At 33.9% G+C, this 22700-nt stretch overlaps 1 protein-coding gene across 2 annotated transcripts; it reads right to left on the bottom strand.

Annotated features, from left to right (window-relative positions):
- Positions 1 to 2447: 2447 nt before the first annotated feature.
- Positions 2448 to 20131, bottom strand: LOC110092413 (protein STRUBBELIG-RECEPTOR FAMILY 8). Of its 2 annotated transcripts, none has more exons than XM_020816944.2 (17): positions 19690 to 20131; positions 19262 to 19394; positions 19090 to 19161; positions 18935 to 19000; positions 18777 to 18848; positions 18615 to 18686; positions 13847 to 13918; positions 13707 to 13772; positions 13560 to 13625; positions 13129 to 13475; positions 12467 to 12583; positions 6241 to 6485; positions 4608 to 4876; positions 3604 to 3739; positions 3341 to 3480; positions 3093 to 3249; positions 2448 to 2832 (listed from the first exon to the last, which is right to left on the bottom strand). In XM_020816944.2, the coding sequence occupies exons 1-17, from the start codon at positions 19769 to 19771 to the stop codon at positions 2677 to 2679; spliced, it is 2268 nt and encodes a 755-aa protein (XP_020672603.1). In that variant the 5' UTR covers positions 19772 to 20131; the 3' UTR covers positions 2448 to 2676. The 2 variants fall into 2 exon arrangements, with proteins under 2 accessions (XP_020672603.1, XP_028551778.1); XM_028695945.1 differs by having other exon boundaries at positions 2448 to 2769.
- Positions 20132 to 22700: the final 2569 nt, after the last annotated feature.

Raw genomic sequence — 22700 nt, 5'->3', positions numbered from 1 at the left:
AATGGCGATTGGGCTAAGCACGAAGGACCTCGGCGAGGAGAGGTTGAGGCTGGCAGAGTCACGGAGGACTCGGAGTGAGGCAGCTTGGCTCCTGGCGGAGGCAGGTCATGTAGTCGGCCAGAGGAGTCGGGATGCGGGCACGCCAGGCAATTAGTAGTTAACCACAAGGTAGGCTGGGGTGCAGTCGCACTCATGGAGGCAGGTCCTGCCGTAGGCTGAAGGTCAAGGTTGCAAGTTAGCTGGGTTAGCCAGGTCGACCCATGGGTTTTAGGGTCAACCTGAACCCAATCTGTTTTTTCATAAAGGTCAAAAATCCAAAAACCCAGACCCGACCCATTTTACAAACGAGTTGATCCGAACTCAGATTTTTTCAGGTCGAGTTTCGAGTGGTATCAATTTTTGACACTCCTATATTCAAAACTATAAATACCAAAGAAAGCATATTATGTCAAAGTTGGACTAAATCAATACATTCAAATTTATAAGAGCCTTCCGAAGAAAGCAACAAAAAATAATTTATCTATGCATGCATAAGCTTAAAGTCAAAAGTTTAATTTATCTTCTGAATCAAACTTAGCACAACTCACATAATGGAAGATAATCATGATCATTCGACCAAAAAAAATGAGAAAGATCAAAAGGAGAAGTCTTTGAGCATCACCCAATAAACACCATTGGTAGTGAAGTGACAAGTTGGGCCATAACTTGCCTAATTCCATCTAACAAATCGTTGTGGCATCATTAAATCACGAGCAAGATAATACAAAGGTTACGAAATTCATTGCCCAAGAATCGTGAAGGTGTTAATGATGATAACAATCCAAGTGATGGCAATAACTAGTAGGGTGATCATATCATATGATAAGAATGATGACTTACCCATAGGGGTGTCAAAATTTGACACGAGTCAAAAATCCGACCCGAACCTGAACCGGGTTGGGTTCATGTTAGGAATTTCGATCCTTTTGTAAAATTGGGTCGGATTCGAGTAGACCTGAAAAACCAAAATCAAACTGGTTTGACCCGTTTTTAATAGATTTAGGAGAGTTTTAAAAGATTTTTATGAAATAATTAAATGTTATTTCTAAAAATAATAAAACATGTTACCCAAACTAAATTAAGCTTAGTTTATTTTAAATTGATTGAAGTAATTCTTACCTTAATTCGATTTAGATTTTAAAAAAATATAATTAAATAAAAAAAATTTAGTAAAACATATACGAAATGGGTCGGGTTTTTGGTTGACCCGGACCCGAAATGGGTCAGGTTCGGTTCTGAAAAATTGACCCGTTTGCAAAAATTGTTTGGGTTCGGGTCGGGTCAAGTGTCGAGTCAGTTCCGAGTTGGATCCTAACCCGACCTGTGACTCGATTTTGACAGCCCTACTTAAGCCAGGATTTCTTCGGGATGAACACACTTAATTGCAAAGTTTCATAATGAAATTTCAAACATTACACCAAAAGACATCTTGATGCTTAAGAGTTTAGCTTTTTTTTACTAAAAGGGTTTCACAAAAAGATTGTGAGTAAGATTTGGAACATGAAAAACATTAGATAGATATAGCTTACAAGATGGAGTAGGAAGAATGTCTTAACCGGTTTGAGCAATTGGAAGGAGCTGCCCATTTCCTACTTGAAGTTGTGAAGGTCTGGTATATGGTTGAGAGTTTAACAATTGGGAAACATTTGAGGTGAGATGAGCTGTAGCACCTGAATCCAGGAACCAATCAGCAGTAGATGTAGTGTCTAAAGCAATGTATAAAGCAGTTTTTTAGTACAAAAATTAAATTATTTATAATAGAAAGTTGCTTAAAGAAGCAGAAAAAAAGCCGTCTCAAACGAAGCCCAAGTGTCATGACGACGCCAACAGTTTAGGTTGAGGGTAATTCAGTGAGAGTGTATAAAATGATGTATCCAACATCAGTAGTAGGCTCTGCAGCTGATAGACATCTACTTTTTGTTTAGTTTCAGATAAGTATTGCACCATGATCTTATCTTTGAGTTGAATCTGATGAAGCTCATTCTCCAGTTATATTATACAGAACTATTCGTGTACTGTTATCATCGTTCAATGGTGAGCCATATTTCACGGCTTGAATATTGGCTCAAAACATAAGGTAGAATAGAAGGTACAATGGTAGAATAGATAGCAACGCTGAGAAGTAATAACAGTTTGGAGCAGAGAAGTGGAGCTATGAGCCGATTTAAGCTATAATCACAGTAGCTTGTAAATTGTTCTTATCAGAAGCCAGGACAAACAGTCTGCCTGAGAGTAATTTGAGTTATTAAAACATTAGAAATAGAGCCGTTCATCATGTTACCTTATACTGGAAATTTGAGTTATCAAAGCATCACAAATAGAAAAAACACCTGTTGGTTCCCCCAAGATTTGATTATACAGCACAAACTCAAAAAATCTCTTCATTTACTCATGCCATCCATTGCCGATTCATTCAAAAATATTAATATATATAGGCATCTGTAGTACAGACGAATTAATCTCTAATGAAAACAGAAAATGAAAAGCTTTTACAGAATGGGTTAATAGCTGAACTCTTCATATCAGATGGTGCAGATTTATAGTATCAGGAATACTGCAATTGATCCTTGGGGCAGGAATGCAATGAGGCAGTGCTTCCTTTATTCGCATATGTGTACTTCAAAACCATAAAATTCCCTACAAGAACATATCAGAAGTGGCTTCATGCTCTGGAATCCTGTATGAGAATCCCAACTCATCAGTTGAGCTCCTCCTGACCAAACTTGTTCTCTGCATGAGCCGGACCAAAGCTTGAACAACTTCAGACATCGGCGGTCGGAATTCGGGTTCAGGCTACATTAATGAAAATAATTGAACACTTCTGATAAAGAATTCACAAATCCGCCTCAGGTGCAACAACTAAGGCTGTGTTTGTGACGGCTTTCTTATTATTTAAGAAGCAACTTTCAAGTATAAAAATTAAAATTTTTTAACTAAAAAACTGTTTTAACAAGCAGTATGGAAGCTGTCCAAAACAAAGCCTAAATCATTCAATAATCCTGCATGATGGAATTTGGAGGTCAAGAAATAGAATTCAACAATGAAAGAGCTACCTGAACACACAAAGCAATGATATCAGCAAAGCGAGAGAGTGACTTCGCCGGATATATTCCATTGAGAGCAGGATCAACCATTTTCGCCAAAGCGTCGATGTCATGAAGTTGCGGTGTAGCCCATCTTACCAGAGACTGCTCAGATCTAACTCTAGCACTGAAGGGTCAAACACGAAACAATAATCATACAAAGATCAAAAAAGTTGAAATGAATGAAGAAAGTCCAAAGCAAAGGTGCAAATGTATACCTGTCCAGTGGTTTTCGACCAGTTAATAGCTCTAACATCACCACACCAAAGCTATAAACATCACTCTTTATAGTGTAAACTCCAGACATTGCAAATTCAGGAGCACTATAACCGAATGAAGGCATCATCTCCGTCGAAAGCTGTGAATTGTATCAGAAAGAGTGCTTTCAGAACCATCTGATATTTCTAAAATCTATATATACAGTATTAAAATGAATGTGCGCATGCATCAGCAATTTAGTATGGCTCGGGTAGGAAAATGCCTGTCTTTCAGTATTGTGAGTTAATGCTGCTAGTCCACAGTCTGATAAGTGTGGATTGAGATCTTCATCCAGTAAAATGTTTGCAGATTTCAAACTTTTATGTACAACAGATGGTGAGCATACTTCATGCAGGTACCTGAGGAATTTTTTAGACACAATGATAGATAATGAACAGCATGAAAAGTAGGCATCTTGTTTCACTGTAAGTATCTGAAAGTGTTTGGATCTCATTTACATAAATGTTTGGTTGAAATTTTTTTGGGATCACTAAACGATCCAAACACAACCTGAATCTTATATGTATTGACCCAAACATGCAATTTTCATATAAGATTGGTGGTGGATTTTTGTATAGTCACCCTGTTAAGCCGGTTCACCCTGAACCGGCCCAGCCGGACCTTGCTTTATTACAGGAGGCGGAACTTGTCCGCCTCCATGGATATTGCCCGCCCACATTGAGGGCCTCACTAGTCCAAGTGAATACAAATTGAAAAGGAGGGGGCGGCTAGGTCTTGGGAGTGAAATTAGATTAGGAAAGTTTTTGTATTAAGAGCAAGAGATGTTTAAGGAAGGATTATGTTTTGATTTGTTCTCAATTAGGATTTGTTGGCGGCTTTGGCTCTAGACTCTCTTGTCAAGAGATATGGGAGAGACGATCCTCCTCTCGAATTGAGGATCTATTATATCTTTGCTTCGTTCTAGTTTCGCTTTGCTTTCTATAAGATTATCTATTGTTTGATTGTTCTTCCACCATATTTTCTTCGGTTTTCTCGTTGTTTTACCGATTATTGTTAGGTTTGCTTGCAAACTCAAGTATTTCTTAATCCTTATCACACCCCGCATAGGAAGCAAGCATACAAGAAATGAGTTTGTGCAAAATAAACAAATATCTCTACAACTCACTTCAACACAACCAACTTCGAGAACTGAGATCCAACACTTCCAAACACAGTGATACAAAATGATCTTTAGTGTACAGAAAGCTATCGCAAATTTAAGCTTACTCTAGAGCTCTGGCAGTGCCAAGTGCAACTTTTACACGAACATTCCAGCTAAGAGTTCTGCTATCATCAGAGAAATGCAGCATGTCATGCAATGCTCCATTTGAAATGTGTTCATACACCAAAAGGTGTTGACCGTGTTCAGCACAATATCCAACTAGAGCTGTGATGTTGGGGTGTCTCAAATGTGATATGTTCGAAACAGCCTCAAGAAATTCTTCTTCGTCTCGCAAGAACAATGCTGCACTATCCAGCTTCTTGACAGCAAAAATCTAGACAAGAATAAAATTAGTTCAGCGAGGGCTTCTTACTATGCTAGACAAAATATATAAACTTAAGGAGAAAGATTAAAAAACTTTGTCTCATGAGTGCTTTGCAAGAACTGCTTGCCTAGAAGCTAACAGCTTTCTTATTGCTTTCTAAAACAACTTTTTAGCACAAAAAATCTGAAAGCAGCAAAATAACAATGACTAAAAGCTGTCCCCAACGAAGCATTAATCAAAAGTTGATCTGAAATATCAAATTTTGCTTGCTAGGTTTACCATAGCACAAATATCTATACAACTCAGTTCAACAAAATCAAGCAGAGGTTATACAGAATTCTTAAAAGAACTGATTCTGCAGCCTTAATTATGATTTTGATTGTTCTATGAGCGAGTGAGTCTTATTGTTGATAAGAATAGAGAGGGAGTTCAAGGTAAACTTGAATTATGGAGGTCAACCTTAGAGTCTAAAGGTTTTCGCTTGAGTATATCTAAAACTGAATATATGGAATTTAATTTTAGTAGTAATAGACTTAGTGAGGGGATTGTGACTATGAATGATCAAATCATTAATAAGAGTACACATTTTAGATATATTGGATCTATTGTTCAGAGTGATGGTGAAATAGATCGAGATATTATCAACAGAATTCAAGTTGGATGGTTGAAGTGGAGGAATGCATCGGGCTTGCTGTGTGATAGAAAAGTCCCCCTCAAATTTAAGGGAAAATTTATAAGATGGTGGTGAGACCTGTAATGCTTTATGCCGAATGTTGGCCATTAAAAGAGAAGCATAATACTGAGTTAAGTGTTGCAGAGATGAGGAAGCTCAAGAGGATGAGTGGCTTTACCCTTAGGGATAGGACTAAATGAGAACATACGTGAAAAGGTTGGAGTAGATCTAGTGAAAGATAAGATTAGAGAGAGTCTCCTTAGACGGTTTGGTCACATAAAACGGCGGCCTTCCGATGACCCGATTAGGAAAGTAGACGTATTAGATTTGACTTATGTTAAGAAAGATAGAGGTAGACCTAAAAAGGCTTGGTTAGAAAATATTAGAAATGATCTTTATTTATTAGATTTAAACGAGAATTTGACTTTTAACAGGACAAAATGGAGAAAAAGGATTCATGTAGCCGACCCTACGTAGTGGGACAAAGGCTTGATATTGTTGTCGTTGTATAAGCGAGCGAGTCTTATTAGTACAGGCTATTGCTTCTCAAATAAAAAATGGAAAGCAACTTCTTTGAGATAAAGCCTTTTGGTGAAATAGGATAATGTGATTTGAAATAAACTAAAACGTATGATCAATCAAGAATCGCATTTCAAATATTAACACCGATAATAAAGATTAGCAATGGAACTTTCAATACCTTTGCATTGGAAAATTCTGCCCTATAAACACGACCAAGAGAACCTTCGCCAATAAGGTATTCCTGGCTAAAGCTGTTTGTTGCAGTCTGAAGGGAAGCAACACTATAATAAGCTGCAGTGATCGGTACTCTTGGTATCCTAGCAGATCCACTCTTTCCGGTCGACATTTTATCAGAAGGTGGTGGCTTCGATTGTGTTGAAGAGGGAGAGCTTCTGAGTTTATGATCTCCAAGCCCTTTATTCACTGTAGCAGTAATATGCACGAAAAGAATAACCATTAGCAGCTGGAACATGCAATTTGCAATTTATTAAAACAGCTCATTTAGTTGCTAGTAGATTAAAACAAACATATTATAAAAGATGTTGAATTTATTTTTACTCATTTTGAATGCTAAAATAAGAGAAATTATTATGTGCGGATGCCGATCACCACACGGAGACCAACCCTAATGAGCCACGTCGGTACTGCTCAGTACCGCACTCGGTATTGCTGACGTGACTCATTCTAATTGGTCTCCGGATATAGGGCTGCGTTGTCTGACAACGCAGCCCGGTTAGCTCGCAAGTGCGAGGCGTTTGAGAAAGTCCTAAATATGGTGAAGGTAGGTCACGTGGAGGAGTTTGAGCTTAATGAGGATGAGCTACTACGGTATAGAGGCAGAATTTGTATTCCTGATGTTGGAGATTTAAGGAAGAACATTTTTCAAGAAGCTCACTATTCAAGTTATATCATTCACCCAGGTAGTACCAAGATTTGAAGTAATACTTTTGGTAGTCATGGATGAAGAGAAGTGTAGCAGAAGTGGTGGCTAAGTGTACTGTTTGCCAAATGGTTAAGATAGAACATCAAAAGCCAGGAGGTTTATTGCAGCCTTTACCTATATCGGAATGGAAGTGGGAAGATATAGCTATGGATTTTGTAGTTGGTTTACCCAGGCCCACAAGTGATCATGATGCTATATGTGTGATAATAAATAGGTTGGCCAAATCGGCACACTTTTTACCTATCAAACAATCTGATGTTGTTGAAAAGTTGGCAAGTGTTTATGTTAATGAGATTGTTAGACTTCATGAGATACCAAGATCGATAGTATCAGATAGAGATGGGAGATTCACCTCTAGATTGTGGAGGAAGGTTCAAGAGGCAATGGGCACTAGACTTATTTTCAATACAGCCTTTCACTCTCAAACAGATGGTCAATCAGAAAGGACTATTCAGACCTTAGAGGATTTACTCAGATTATGTGTACTAGATTTTGGTGGCAAATGGGAGATACACATACCATTGATTGAATTTGTTTATAATAACAATTTCCAAGCAAGTATAGGTATGGCACCTTATAAAGCTTTGTATGGAAGAAAGTATCGAACTCCCTTATGTTGGGCTAAGACAGGAGAAAAAAAGATCATTGGAGCTGATTTAGTAGATGATGCTACTGAAAAGATAAGACTGATCCGAGACAGATTGAAGGCTGTGCAAGATAGACAGAAGAAGTACTATGATGCTAAACATAGATCAGTTGAGTTTGATGTTGGAGAGTTTGTATTCCTCAAAGTTAGTCCTATGAAAGGTGTAAAGAGATTTGGCAAAGTGGGGAAACTGAGTCCAAGGTATGTTGGCCCATTTAAAATATCAGAGAGAGTTGGAAGTGTGGCCTACAGATTGGTTTTGCCATCTCATATGAGTGGAGTACATAATGTATTCCACATCTCTTCTTTGAGGAAATATATTTCAGATGAAGCTCAGAAGATCAGTACTTAATCAATAGATATCCAACCAGATCTGACATTTGTAGATGAACCTGAGCAGATCATAGATTATGATGTTAAGCAGCTTCGAAGCAGAGAGATTCCTTATGTTAAGTTTCTTTGGAAGGATGGATCTAAGAAAGATGCTACATGGGAGAAGGAATCAGAGTGAGAGAAAGCTACAAGCATCTTTTTGACTAAGGTATGATTTCTTAAGCTTGTTTTAAATTTCGATGATGAAATTTTTATAAGAGAGGGAGAATTGTAAAACCCGTAAAAATTCCGTTTTAAACCTCGCACGCTTTTCGATGCGTCACGACGAGTTTTAAGTGAAAATTTTAAAGTTGTCAGAATTCGACGCAATAAATTTTATAAAATATTGCGTAAAATTCTGAGCAAATTGATGTATAGAACCTATATCGAATTTTAAGTATTTTGGAAGTTAAAATTTTTAGAAATCCATTTATGACAACTTTGCCCTTGATGTCATTTGAATAGAGAAGAGCTTAATTAAGGGCTTTTAGGTAATTAGACAGTTAAAATAAAGGCATTTCATTCTAAATAGGGGATCGAAATATTTCGGTCCCCCATTCGTTTCTTGCGGCCCGAACTGAGCGGAGAGGAGAAGGCATCGGGTAGGAGCGGCGACGGTAGAGCTTGGGAGCGATTTCCGACAACCGTTCGTGGATAAGCTTGTAGGAAAAACTAAGGGAAAGCTAATGTAAGTGATTTCCAAGAGTTTTCTCTCCTTTTCCTTGAGTTTTCTCTAAGGAATGAAAATTAGGGTTTTGAGAAAACTTGAGTTTTCTTTGAGATAAGTCTAGTGAAGGGTGAGGGGATGTTTTTAAACATAAGAATGAGTTGTTTTCATGAAAAATGTGAATTTTGAAAATTAGGATTTCACTCACAGTTTTTTTTTTTTTTAGATGCCTTAGTTCCTAATGGCATAAGAAAGTCTTTAATTGAAAAATAATACAAGGTTAATGAAAATTTTAAGTTTTAGAATTTAGGATTTTTTTCTAATCAAAGAATTTTTTATCCTTATGATTCCAATTGATTTTTGGAAGGATTTTATAGACTAATTTAAGATTTTAACATGAAATACAAGTTTTTCTAAATTTTGGTTTAATTTAATCCGAAAATTAACTTTATTTTAATTATATTTTGAGTGGAGAAAGAGATGTTGCATGCAGAAAATCTAAGATTTTAACTAAATCCTAATTGAGAGATAATGAGAATGAGAGATGTCATGAAATGTTGGGATGAATTTGAATTGAAGATATAAACATGATATAAGATTGAGTTCCTTATTAATATAGATTAAGGATTTAGGAAGTTCTGTGGAAACTAGTTATACTTATACATTGTGTATGTCTCTTTTAGATATTGAACATGTGGAGGAAAGGATTTGATTGGACAACCGGAAGTGTTGCACAAGTTGAGGTAGGTGAAATGAACTTCTTTTAAATTTAGAAAATCTTTTTACATACAAATACATAGAAATGATATTTTCCTTTTTATGTTATTTATGATATTATTATGAGTAACATGTTTCCTTATTTAAGCTTATGATCACTTGATGTAAGAGTAAAGTCATTTTTATGCAGTTTTATAACTTATTGAATGAATCTCATGCTTCTTTCTTTACATGTACAGCACATGTCTTCTCATTACATGCAAATAAACATATGAGCATAGCAAACATATATATCCTTATGAAAACATACACTTGAATAGTTTACTTAAGCCTCTCTTATGAATATGTAAGTATTATGTGCATGTGCATGTTAACGCGGAAGTATCAATTGATAAAGAAGCTCTTTTGAGCAATAGTAAAATAGGCTCTTATGAGCCAAATGGTAAAGAAGATTCTTTTGAACCAAATGATAAATGAATGACCAATTTTATATACATAATCAGTACAAGTGATACTTTCGAGACGGGTGTTATATAAATATATATTAAGATATTATGAACATTGCATATTTATGTTATATGCATTTGAGGCATGAATGTTTTAAAAAGAAAATTGGAAAGATTATGAAATGAATAAGAACTTAAAAGTTGTATTAAGAACATATATCTCCTTAAACAAATATGATAATATATTGATTATTCTTTTATTAAGATATTAAAGCATGTAATTTTCTTCTCTTGAACCTAAATTTATTTGAATGTCATTTATACCTATTGAGTTGTGACACCCATATTATGCAATATTCATAATATCTTAATATATAACACCCATCTCGGAAGTATCACTTGTACTGATCAGGTATATAACATTGGTCCTTCCTTTACCATTTGGTTCAAAAAATCTCATTTACCATTTGGCTCATAAGAGCCTCCTTTATCATTGCTCAAAAGGGCTTTTTTATCATTTGATACTTTCGAGTCAACATGCACATGCACATAATACTTACATATTCATAAGAGAGGCTTATGTAAATTATTCAAGTGTATATTTTCTTAAGGATATACATGTTTGTTATGCTCATATGTTTACTTGCATGTAAAAGGAAGACATGTATAGTATATATAAAGAAATAAGCATGAGATTCATTCAAGAGCTCTAATATTGCATAGAAAGGACTTTATATTTGCATTAAGAGATCATAAGCTTATTTAAGGAAACATGCTAGTCATAATAATACCATAAAGAGCATAAAAAGAAGAAATGTCATTTCTATGTATTTGCATGTAAAAAGACTTTCTAAATTTAAAAGAGGTTCATTTCACCTACCTCAACTTGTGCACCACTTCCGGTTGTCCAATCAAACCCTTCCCTTCACACGTTCAATATCTAAAAGAGACATACACAATGTGTAAGTATAACTAGTCCCCACATAACTTCCTAAATCCTTAATCTATGTTAATAACGAAATCAACCTTATATCATGTCTATGTTTTCAATTCAAACTCATCCCACCATTTCATGACATCTCTTATTCTCATTCTCTCTCAAATAGGATTTATTCAAAATATTAGATTTTATACACGCAAACATCCTCCCTACAATCAAATAGTAATTAAAATATAACTAATTTTCGGATTAAATTAAACCAAAATTATGAAAAACTCGTATTTCATGTAAAAGCCCTAAATTAGTCTCTAAAATTCTTCCAAAAATCAATTGGAACCATAAGGATAAAAAAATTCCTTGATTAGGGAAAAAACCCTAAATTTTAAAACCTAAAATTTTCATCAACCTTGCATTATTTTTCAATTAGAGACTTTCTTATGCCATTAGGAACTACTTTTGTGAAGGCATCTCAAAAAAAAAAAACTTTGAGTGAAACCCTAATTTCCAAAATTCACATTTTTCATGAAAACAACTCATTCTTAGATTTAAAAACATCCCCTCATCCCTCACTAGACTTATCTCAAAGAAAACTCAAATTTTCTCAAAACCCTAACTTTCATTCCTTAGAGAAAACTCAAGGAAAAGGAGAGAAAACTCTTAGAAATCACTTACCTTAGCTTTCCCTAAGTTTTCCCCGCAAGATCCTCCACGAACGGCTGCCGGAAATCACCGCCCGAAGCTTCCCGTCGCCGCTCTTACCTGCACCCCCTTCTCCCCTTCTCCGCTCGGTTCGGTCACAAGAATGAAATGGGGACCGAAACATTCAGTCCCCTATTTAGAGTGGAACTCTCTCATAAAAGCCCTTAAACTCTTCTCTATTCAAATGACATAAAGGACAAAGTTGTCATTAAGAATTTTTCGAAAATTTTAACTCCCAAAATACAAAAAATTCGATATAGGTTATCTACAACGTTTCGCTCAAAATTTTGCGCACTATTTTATAAAATTTATTGCGTCGAATTCCGATGACTTTGAAAAATTCACTTAAAACTCGTCGCGACACATTGAAAAGCGTGTGAGGTCTAAAAAGACATTTTTTTTGCGGGTTTTACATGCGTTCGGCATCCACACGGAATAATTTCTCCTAAAATGAAGTCATTTGGGGATTTGTAGGGTTTAAAGCCAAAGTTGATTTTTTTTTTTTTTTGGCAGTGACTCAAATCTTAAGCCCTCGTTTGAGAGGCCAATGGTAAAAGTGACTCAAATCTTAAGCCCTCGTTTGGGAGGCCAATGGTAAAACCATTCAACGCATTGGTTGGTGTATTTCTAATTATGATGGAAAAAATGATTTCTAATTAAATGGTTTGTTTGTGTTCTTAAAGGAAGCAGTTAAGGGTTCAAGTCTCGTAAAGTAAGATGATGCACCCTCATTGATGCAAAAAAGAAAAAACAAGCAAGGAAAAAGTTTGAAAATACACAGAAGAACAAGTTTTAACAACCAAATTTATAAATAAACTCTTTTTTCCTTTGCAAAAGAATATGATTTAAGATCATTACCCAATACCATAATGCTTTCAACAATCAAAGTGAAAAGAATAATCCTAGAATTAAATTGAACGGTATCATTGTCAAACGAAATTGCAAAAACAGAAATCAATGTAGAGGGCGAATACCAAGAGATTGTTGAACAGAACTTGATTGTCCATTAGAAGATGCAGGTTCTTTGGTTCGAAAATTCCACTCTGTTGGTACATGTGAAGAAATATAATCTGAAAATTGATGCCATTCTCCTGTGGAAAAGCAGCCAGCAGCACTTAAAAGAAATTGATACAATCCTTCTCAGTTAAAACTTGAAGAAACTAATGTCTACTACTTCGCATGCTTTGTGTGTAAATATTTTAATTCATCCACTGAAATAGCAACATGGAATGGGTTCAGCTCCATAAAACATTCAGTCGTGTATAATATAAACTCCAAGTATTGTACCTTCAAAAAATTCAGAATAATTATTATACATATTTACTATTAGGGTGCTAGAAAATTTTTTTAATCCCTTTGGTTTCTAATTTATACGAGTGAAAATGATCTTACTAAAGAAGCATAGATTATCATAAAATTCATAAAAAATTGTACAAGTTCAAAATATTCTAATCATTTTCACCACTATTATCCTCATCCCCAACTATTTGGGGTCTGGTTTATGAATCCCTCTTTTTTATTTCTGTAAATTTTGAATGTCATTCTAATCATTTTGAAGACAAAAAAGTTCTCAAAACTAGGAAATAGTCAACACAAAACTTTCCATTATTGGATAAGAAATAAAAGAAAATTGTACCTTTATTTGCACCAACAGGAGGAGATCCCACAAGGTGCCTTAACTTATTTTGGTTCTCATTACCCTTCTTCTTAGACTTATAAAGGAAGAATAGAGTAACAAGTACTGCACATGAAGCAAAGGCAACTGAACCAGCAACTATGCCAGTTAACGCACCTGCTGCCAAACTTTTGGTGTTACTACTGCTACTACCTCTGCCAGAATTCGCATTCTGGCCATAATGACCTTTTGGTGCATTTGCTGGTGCTTCAGTATGATTGTGATGATTATGTGACACAAGAGGAGGTGGTGAGGTATAGGGAGGTGGTGGAGGAGCAGGAACATTCTCGAAGGAATTTCCTTCAATTCTGTTCAAAAATTAATGCAAATTTGTTAAATCTATACAAAATTAAATTGGTCATGGCAAACAAGAAAGATGAATAAACTATTACCTGAGGTTCCGAATTTTATGGAAAGCCTGGGGTAGCCATCCAGTGAAGTGGTTATTTGCAATGTCTCTATTCGAAAGGAAAAGCAAATGGATAAACATATACTAAAAGCTAGACAAAGATAGTTACAGAAGAGACAGGTTGACTTACAAATTATTTAAATCAAGATTGGAAAGAACATTTACTGAACCAGTCAGCTGATTATTTTGCAAACAACTGAAAAAAAGCCACTTAGCGAAAGGAATTTGTGTACATACTGAAACTAATTAATAATCATGTAGCCAACTTACAGACTAGAAAGGTTTGATAGCAAACCCAAAGAATTTGGAAGATCTCCGCTTAAGCTATTGAAGGAAAGGTCTCTGCAGCCACATTGCCGATGAGCGTACAAGCACAGATGAGAAGATAATGAGTTTCATAGGGTAAAAATGGAATCTTAAGTACCCTCTTAACCTCCAAATTTATTATCAAGAAACTGAAATACTTTTTGAAGCAAACTAAAGCATAATAGAAACAACAAATAAGACAATCAAAATATAGAGGTCAACCTTTTCTAGGCATGCATATGTAATTACATAGGTGACTAATCATGAGCAACACAAACAAATTTAATACAGTAATAGGTAGAAACACACCCACCCAAGAGAATTCCAACAACTCAAACAGTTCTTATAGGCTTATGTGTGATTCCACAGTTCTTATTTTTCAAACTTAATAGTATGGTTATCCCTACCAATCAATTATTGTTAAATGTTTACTAGAAAATGTGAGTATTATGGACAACATAATATGCTAGCATTAAAGGAGCTTCTTCATTAGATGTTTTGCTTTTATCCTATTAAATACTGCAACACGCTTACAAAACTATGCTAGTATTAGATCATAAGATTGTGATAACAACAGACAGCCTGAATTTAATATTCTTCAGGCAGCATTTAGCCTTTAATAGTACTGAATTGAAATTGAAGTATAATATAGTAAAATATAGTCACAATAACATTGCTATAATAGTAGAGATAATAAGTAGTGCTTGCTATAAAATTAAGCATAAGCATAACCATGATATATTAATATACTATTAAATTTCACAAAAAAAATTTGATTTCCATATCAAATAATTTTAAAAAAAAATTATGATATGGTTTACGCTACCGATGCTTTTAAATATCATTATTTTATTTCTTATTTGCATTTGCTAAAGTGGGTCCACAGCAAAGCATAAAATCCATGATATAGAAATCCACATATTAGATGGTAGAGTAGGCCCAAGTGAATGATTGCAAATGAGAATGCCTACTATCATCACATTTGATTAATTATGAATAGCTAGAGTTAGCCGCTTGGCTATTAAAATTAGATGGCAGAATAATGTAATAGAATTCAACTATTGTGTAACAACACAAACTATATAATGTGAGATATTGTCCGCTTGGCCGAACCCAACCGACACTAAGATGAATCTCACAGTTTAATCCTTTTAGGTGTAAAATCCTAGGAGAACCCATTCCAGAAATGCTCTAGCAAGAGAACACTTAACTTTGGACAAACAAAACTCCCAACTGTTCCAAGCATTTTGGGTATAGGCGTTAGCTTCTATAGTCCAGCAAACTTTCCTCTTTTTTTGATGTGGAATTTAGTTCAATCTTGCCTCTTCCATCACTCATCGCTCTCATTAGCCATCATTAAATGTAAAATGTCACAGGTCCACCAATCTCTACTTGGTTCATCCTTGAAACACAGCATGCTGGACGAGGTTTCACTCTGATATCAACTGTAAACACCTAAATCACAAACTGCAAGGTATTGTCTGGTACCAGTTCCTTGTCCAAGTCTTTGTCACGATGATCCTCACCATCCTTATTTGATGACTCTTATCGAATTTAAGGTGTTATAGGCTAATCATCGTCTTCTTTCTTCATCATTGAACCACACATTATGTCACGCCTCAAAATCTAAATTGGAAGAATTGTCTCTTTTATCTTTTATATTTACAACCATTTAACCAAAATTTACAAATTTAGTATAAACAATAGAAAAAGAAATAATATTTCCTTTATATTTATCCAAATATATACAACTAGTACAAGCCCAAAATGACGCATATACATTAACCATGGTATACAATAAACTAGCTTATCTCGATGAACAGATGACTACAAAATAGAAAAATTATTGGATGTCAGAACACAGCACATCCTCGAGCTTCATTACCTTTCCCTAAAATCATGTAAAAATCAGATAATGAGCATTATAGCCCAACAAGTTTTCAATATCTACAACTGATATATATATATATATATTAAATAACATAGTGACATTTTAATTTCACATCAATCCGACATATAACAATTTAGAATTCAAAATAAAGGTCATCAGCAATTAGTCAGTATTATTTATCATATCATGTCAATCAACAGTCGTCAATGTTATCCTACTTATCCATGATATGCTACCAGTGTATATATCCATATCATATGTTATACACACACATCAATGTTATATGGTTCATCTATCAATGCTACTAGTGTATGCATGTATTGATGTAAGATTCAGCAAAGCAGGACATCCAGCGTTAATGTGATATTTTCAATATTTCATTTGTTATCTATCATATATATACATCTGTCAATCTTATCTTATTTTTTATTTATTTTTATTTATCATTTATTTTCACATGTGACTTTCAATAATCATTTATGAGTCGTCACCCTCTATCGGTATAATTTGGTCATCAGTTACGAGACACAACCGAGATAACACCACAAACTATCCTTAAAGAAAAATCTGTCGACCTATCCTCCTACGCAGAGTATTATATTTTAACAACCAACCCGTATTAATTATGTTGACAGCTAATCTTCCTTGCTTACATGCAAATGTCACATTTATTATATATTGATTTTATCAATCTCTCTTCTTGCTTACATGCAAATACTACATTTATCAAGTATCGATTGTATCAATCTCTCGTTAATGCATGAAATGCAATATAAAATTATTAAATTTATAACATACAAAAAAATATATTAAAATATGCAGTATATTCATAAAATCATAACTATCATTTTATCCGGTGAAATTAAATAATATTCTACTCAAATTGTTCATACATACATCTATCACATATCAAAAGTTATGCGGTGAAAGTTCACATAAATAGGAAATGTAAGCTTTTTATCAATTTTAGGAGAGAGAAAATATATCAAACTTAAAATCATTGAAAGTAGATACAGAGTAAAGGTTACTTACTATGAGTATAACAACTTTCCTAACAAAAATGTCGGATAGAAAAGCCCAAAGGTCCCCTTTCTCTTTGCTCTTCTTCCCTCGTCCTCCTCTTCTCCCTTTCCTTTTCTTCTTCCTTCCACGACAAGCCACACAAAATTAGGAAGTGGCTGGGTACTTTAGTGCTTAGGATTTTAAAATAAAATAAATATAAATATATTATTAGTGCTCTAGCACCGCAACGTTTCAACCAAGTGCCGCAGCACTGCATGTTAAATCTAGAATTATTGTAGAATAGAGCCTATAATGTAGCATTGGCGATTTCTAGAGCCGTTGTATTCTCAAGCCTAGCGCCACAATGCTATTAAGCACAGCACCGAAACACTCTAGTTCAAACAGAAATTAAAATTTTTATGTTAAAATGTTTTTTCATATTTTGAGGTTGTTAAACATTGTACTAGAAGAGGGTTTGGCTTTGATACAAATTGTAACGAACCAACTCACAAATTATGAGTTATTGTCTGTTTTTAAATCACACAATTTTATCCTTCTTGGTACAAAATCCTTGGAGGTCACAAATCATAACAGTTGTCTAGCACAATCATGCTTAACTTTTAAGTTCTACAATGAAACTTCAACCATTACATCAAAATGAGCATTGCAAATTGGGTCTAGTTCTTATATAATTATACAAATTTGTCAACTATTCTAATGTGAGATTTAGTTTATTTATACCCACTTTCATCTTGGAAACTTGCCATGAATAACTCCTTATCAAGCCTCGAGGTCAATGATCAGTCCTCACCCTCAACAATTTTAAGTTGTTACATATTATTATCATCTTGAGCAATCCAAAACCTACACTCCCCAAATGTAAAGAAGTTGCCTATTTCTAATATGTGGCCCCCAATCCTTGCACTCTACCTAGAACAAGTGACTATAAACTAGATCTCCATATCAAATCCTCGTTTAACATCTATCCCCTTCCTGTCATTCCCTTTCTCAATGATCTCATATAGAATTTCATCAAATGCACACATCTTTCCTTGAGCTTAATAGGTTTTCATTTTATAGTTCGTCCTTGCACCTGTTCATGATTGGTTGGTAGAATACAACAATGATCTACAATTCTTAATTTGGAAAATATTGTTATGGGATCCTGGAGGATCCTCATATTTTCAGACAAAACATTCTTCCTTTGAAAAATCATGTGTCAAATGTTTATTTTTCTTTACCATAAATGAACTTCTTTTGGCCTCCCACTTCATCTTGGAATTTTTGGGAAGCACTTCTCACATAAAAATCTCAAAGGATCCTCTCAAACATCTTTCAAAAGAATAATGATGGGATAGTCAACATTAGCTAAAGAAATGTGCATAGTTTTTTACCCAAAAAAATGTGTATAGCTAAAGACAAGTTAGATTAAATACCCAATGGGATTTACCCAAAGAAATGTGTATAGTTTTTAATGCATTTCTAAAGTAAGGAAAAAATGATAATTATTGTAAAATAATAGATCAAAATCATAAGAAAAAACTGAAACAAAACCACATTATCCTATAAGATAGTAGACCGAGATGTGAAGATCAACAATGAATGACGGATCCAAAACTAAGAAATTTAGAAAACATAAAAAAAAACTAAAAAATAGAAGAAAGAAAAGCAAATAAAAATTATTTAGTAACACGAATCCTTAGTATTCATGAAAATAAGAGTGAAACTCGCAAGAGCAGAACACTTAATCACATTTATTCAGCACATTTGAGGACATAAATATGTTTCTAAGTGTAAATAACATGCTATAGAAGTTTCTGAGCAGGTCAGAGAGCTTACAAGTCAGAGAGATTTTGAAGAAAGGAAAACAAATCTCCAATCGATTGTGACAACAAATTATGGCTAACATTCCTGCACAATACATTCTGAAAGATAATTGCTTACCAAAGCTACCAGCCTATAGACAAAATAAACATGTGGAAAAGAAAAACAAAACCTTACATGTAAACAAGGGAAAGCATGCTAGCTATTGAGTAGGGAAGATTTCCACTAAAATTGTTGCTGGCAAGATTCCTGCAATATTCAATGAACTCTATCTTCTTATCATGAATTGCAAAAATCTGGCTTCAAACTTATAACCAACAATAGACTACACATACAAGTAAGTAAGATTTGGAGGTAGTTGAAAAGGGATATATTCGCGTATATTATTGTTGCTCACATCCCTATCAGAAGAAAAAAAATCGGAGTTAAGAAAACAAAAATTCACAATATACAAAGAACCAAATAACAAAAAGTTAAAGAGTTGTCTCACAATGTCTTCAAGGATAAGAGATTGGAGAGGAGGTATCCAAGAGTGCCACCAAGTCCCAAACCTGCAAGCTCGCTGTCACAACATAATAAGAGTTTAAACATGATCTATCTTATAAGAACAAAGGAAATCAACGAAAGGAAAAAAAAAATCAAATTCAATGGAAAATGTATACATGGAAATAACATCTGAGCCAGAGCAGGAGATCCCTCTCCATGATTCTTCACACGGATCACCTCCGATTGATTTCCATCCAGTAAGCTGAGGAGGGCTGTTCAAAGTGCTATAAAGCAACACAAGAACTTCAACTGCAAACAATAAATAAATAAACTGCTAAGAAACTGCAACATTGGAAAAACTATTTAGTCCTTTGAACCTGTAGAGTATAAAAAACCTGACAAAAGTTCGCAATGAAGATCGAAACGGAGAACAAGACTCAAATTTTAAACTTTTGTAACACCCATTGATGACTAAGTTCCCAAAACAATGAGCTTAATCGCGAAAAAAGAGATCTTTCATCAACGAAAGCGACGCATGCAATGGGTAAGTTTAAAAAAATCTGATCTTTGAGTAAGTGAATTAAATAGAACTAAAACAAATTACCATCTGAAGGGTTCGTAGTAGATTGGACAGAGTTAGCTGACAGAAAGAGAAGAGAAGAGATCACAAACATTGCGGTTTCCATGTGGAACACTCTCTCTCACCTTCCTTCTCTTCTCTCAAGCCATGCAATTAACAGTGTCGGCAGGATCATAGGAAGGAAAAATAAATAAATTAGAAAACAGCGGAAGTAGGGAGCCAGCTAGCTAGAGAACGCGAGGTAGAGACCGCGGAATAGCGAAGAGAAACTATAGAAAGTCTCTGTGCACTGTTAACTTTAGCAAATATTCGGTTACTAAGCTGAACCTTTTAGTGCTAACAAGCAAGGAACAATGCAGAGGGCTTTGCCCTAATCTTGAGGTTTAGGATTCGATACTTGAGATAAGTGTTGTTGTTGCGATTTAGAACTTTTCAGGAAAAAAAAAAAAAAACCAGAGGAGATAGAGAGAGAGAGACTGAGAGAGGAGAATCAATTTAATTTCTAAGCTTATTTATTAATGAATAAGTAAGCAATTAAATTTTAGATATTAATAATGTTTAATAAATTAATTAATACAGTTGTTACCGTGAGCTGGAAAATAAAAAGTGGTCTTGAAAATCGAGTGGGCAGTTGGGAAAAGTGACGAGGACTTCGTTTTAATAAAAAATTAATTTTTTTAGTAGATGGGTCCCACTTTCAGCACATATTATTACTTTTAGGGGCTTGAACTTTTTAAATTTATATATCTTGACTCAGTGCTGGGCGGAACTCAATTAATATTTAGGCTTGGAGAAATAATTGAGAATGAGACTCCGAAATTTCAGTTTGATCTGATTTTTTTTTTTTTTGTGACGTGGAAGTACTGTTTTTAGGCCAGTGTAAATTCCGGTCGATCTAACATGCAACCCACGCTTGATCTGATATGAAATTGACATTAGAATTATTGCGATCTTTTTTATAGAAGAAAGAGCTTAATACGAAGCAAGTGGACTTTAAAAAACAAAAAATATATGGATGAAAAATAGACTTAGTTGGGACAGATTTTTTTTGTTGTTTTTTTAATATAAAAAATTCTGCTTTAAAAATTGAAGCAAGAGGTAGGGCTGCAAGCGAACCAAACGTTCGACGAGCTACTCGATGTTCGGTTCGATTAAAGCTCGTCCGTAATCGTTTAATTAACTAAACAAACAAACTTGAACAATATTTTAAATACTCGATTATTAAATAAACAAGCTTGAACACTAATGCGTTCGGCTCATTTATGTTCGCGAACAATATCATTTGAAGTTCGTGAACAAGCTCGACATTAAGCTCGATAAAAGCTCGATATGGCTATTTATTTATAAATTATTGCCTTTATTAATGCTACTTTTATGTTCATAGACAATTGTTTTTATTATAAATGTGTTTGTTCATATATATATGTTCATGAAAGTATTTGTTTGATAGTTAAAAAAATTCGTTAGATATGTTCACGAACATGCTCAATGTAATCATTTGTTATGAAGCTCGATAAAGCTCGTTTGTTAAGTTAATGAACATTTAAAAGTAGAGTTCATTTATAGCTCGTTCATGTTTGTTTGTTTGTTTAAAGCTCGATAAGTATTAAACGAACGAACATGAACCGAACATGAATACTCATTAATTTAAATGAATCAAACATGAACACAAACAATAAAGTTCGAACAAACATGAACCAAACTTGAACAAGCTAATATTAAATTAACACAAACATGAACACTCATATACTCAGCTCGGCTCGGTTCGTTTGCAGCCCTAGCAGGAGGTTCTGCTTATTTTCCTTTTTTTCTGTTACAATAATACGCTGCTTTATTTCTGAATACTTATTAGTCGCATTTACTTAGAAATTTTCTAGTATTTGTAGTAATACCTTGGTATACATTCAACAGTTGGCTGCTTCTTTAGTAATGAAATACATTTGAAGCTTAGGCTCTTTGAGGCAGCTTTCGACTACTATTTTTTTATTATTTTCTATAATTTTTTATACTAGAAACTTCTTTAAAAGCGGTAATTATTTTGTAAAGATATTGTAGAGAATGTATTTTTTTAAGCTATTGTAGAGAATGTATTTTCTACAACATAAAGTTTTTTTAAAACAATAAAAATTAGTGGCTACAAGGAAATTATAATTACGGTTTGAAAAAAAAAAAAAACAATAAGAAAATTATCATAAATGGAGTCTTATTTAATAGAAGCATCACCTAATGTTATGATTTTCATCTTTTAATGAATTTATGATATAAATATACAATAAGAAGCTGGTATAAAAGAATTTATATTTTGCATATGAGTATTTCACCTTTTTTATTTTTATTCTTATTTTTAACAAATTTTAATGCAAATTTAAAATATTAAAATTCATCTTGATGTAAAATATATCAGCATATTTTTACATATATATAAATATTTTAAAAAAGAGATTTACTGTATTTTTTATCTTATCCAATATTTCAAAACATTTGCCAAACATTTTTTGTCAGTATCTGTAATAGCGACTTATATGATTGCATTGTATATGATATTATCAAACCAATTGCTTGTGTCTATTCATGATAAGATATATCATGATTGGGTGTGAAGAGAAAAAAAAAAAAAAAACTATCAATGGATCTAATTATGCATGAGCATTTAAGGGACTGAATGCTAATATTGAATAAAAAAAGAATAAATAAATAATTATTATGATAAGTTAATTTTCTATTTTAATCTCTTGTGTATTTATTTATTTTCTGCCTTTTTTATAACATTTAAAATTAAGATATTTTCTTTATACAATATTGCTCAAATATTTTTATTTTTGGTATATTATTAAAATGATATAGTCATTATTTGAAACTCTAACATCAAATTAGAGCTTTAATTTGATCCACCTCTTCTTATTATATATTTTCGATTCATATTCTCTATTTGTCTCTCTCCTCTTCATAATGCATATCTCCCTACCTTCTCTTTCCTGCATAACCCCAAAGCATTGAGTAATTGCCTCTTGCTTTGTTTCCTAGCCTCTCATAAG

This window comes from Dendrobium catenatum, unplaced genomic scaffold, assembly GCF_001605985.2.
Source record: "Dendrobium catenatum unplaced genomic scaffold, ASM160598v2 fragScaff_scaffold_72, whole genome shotgun sequence".
Classification (NCBI taxonomy): Eukaryota; Viridiplantae; Streptophyta; class Magnoliopsida; order Asparagales; family Orchidaceae; genus Dendrobium; species Dendrobium catenatum.
Note: the sequence above shows the minus strand (reverse complement) of the source record. Positions and strands in the feature narration are given on the sequence as shown.

Bases quoted from the DNA above. Each gene is read 5' to 3' on its own strand.
- LOC110092413 (XM_020816944.2), bottom strand. From the start codon at position 19,771: ATGGAAACCGCAATGTTTGTGATCTCTTCTCTTCTCTTTCTGTCAGCT. The intron at 19,395-19,689 runs GTAATTTGTTTT...TATTGTTTGCAG, and splicing joins TACTACGAACCCTTCAGATG to TTGAAGTTCTTGTGTTGCTT. The intron at 3,481-3,603 runs GCATTTTCCTAC...TACAATTCACAG, and splicing joins CTCACAATACTGAAAGACAG to CTTTCGACGGAGATGATGCC.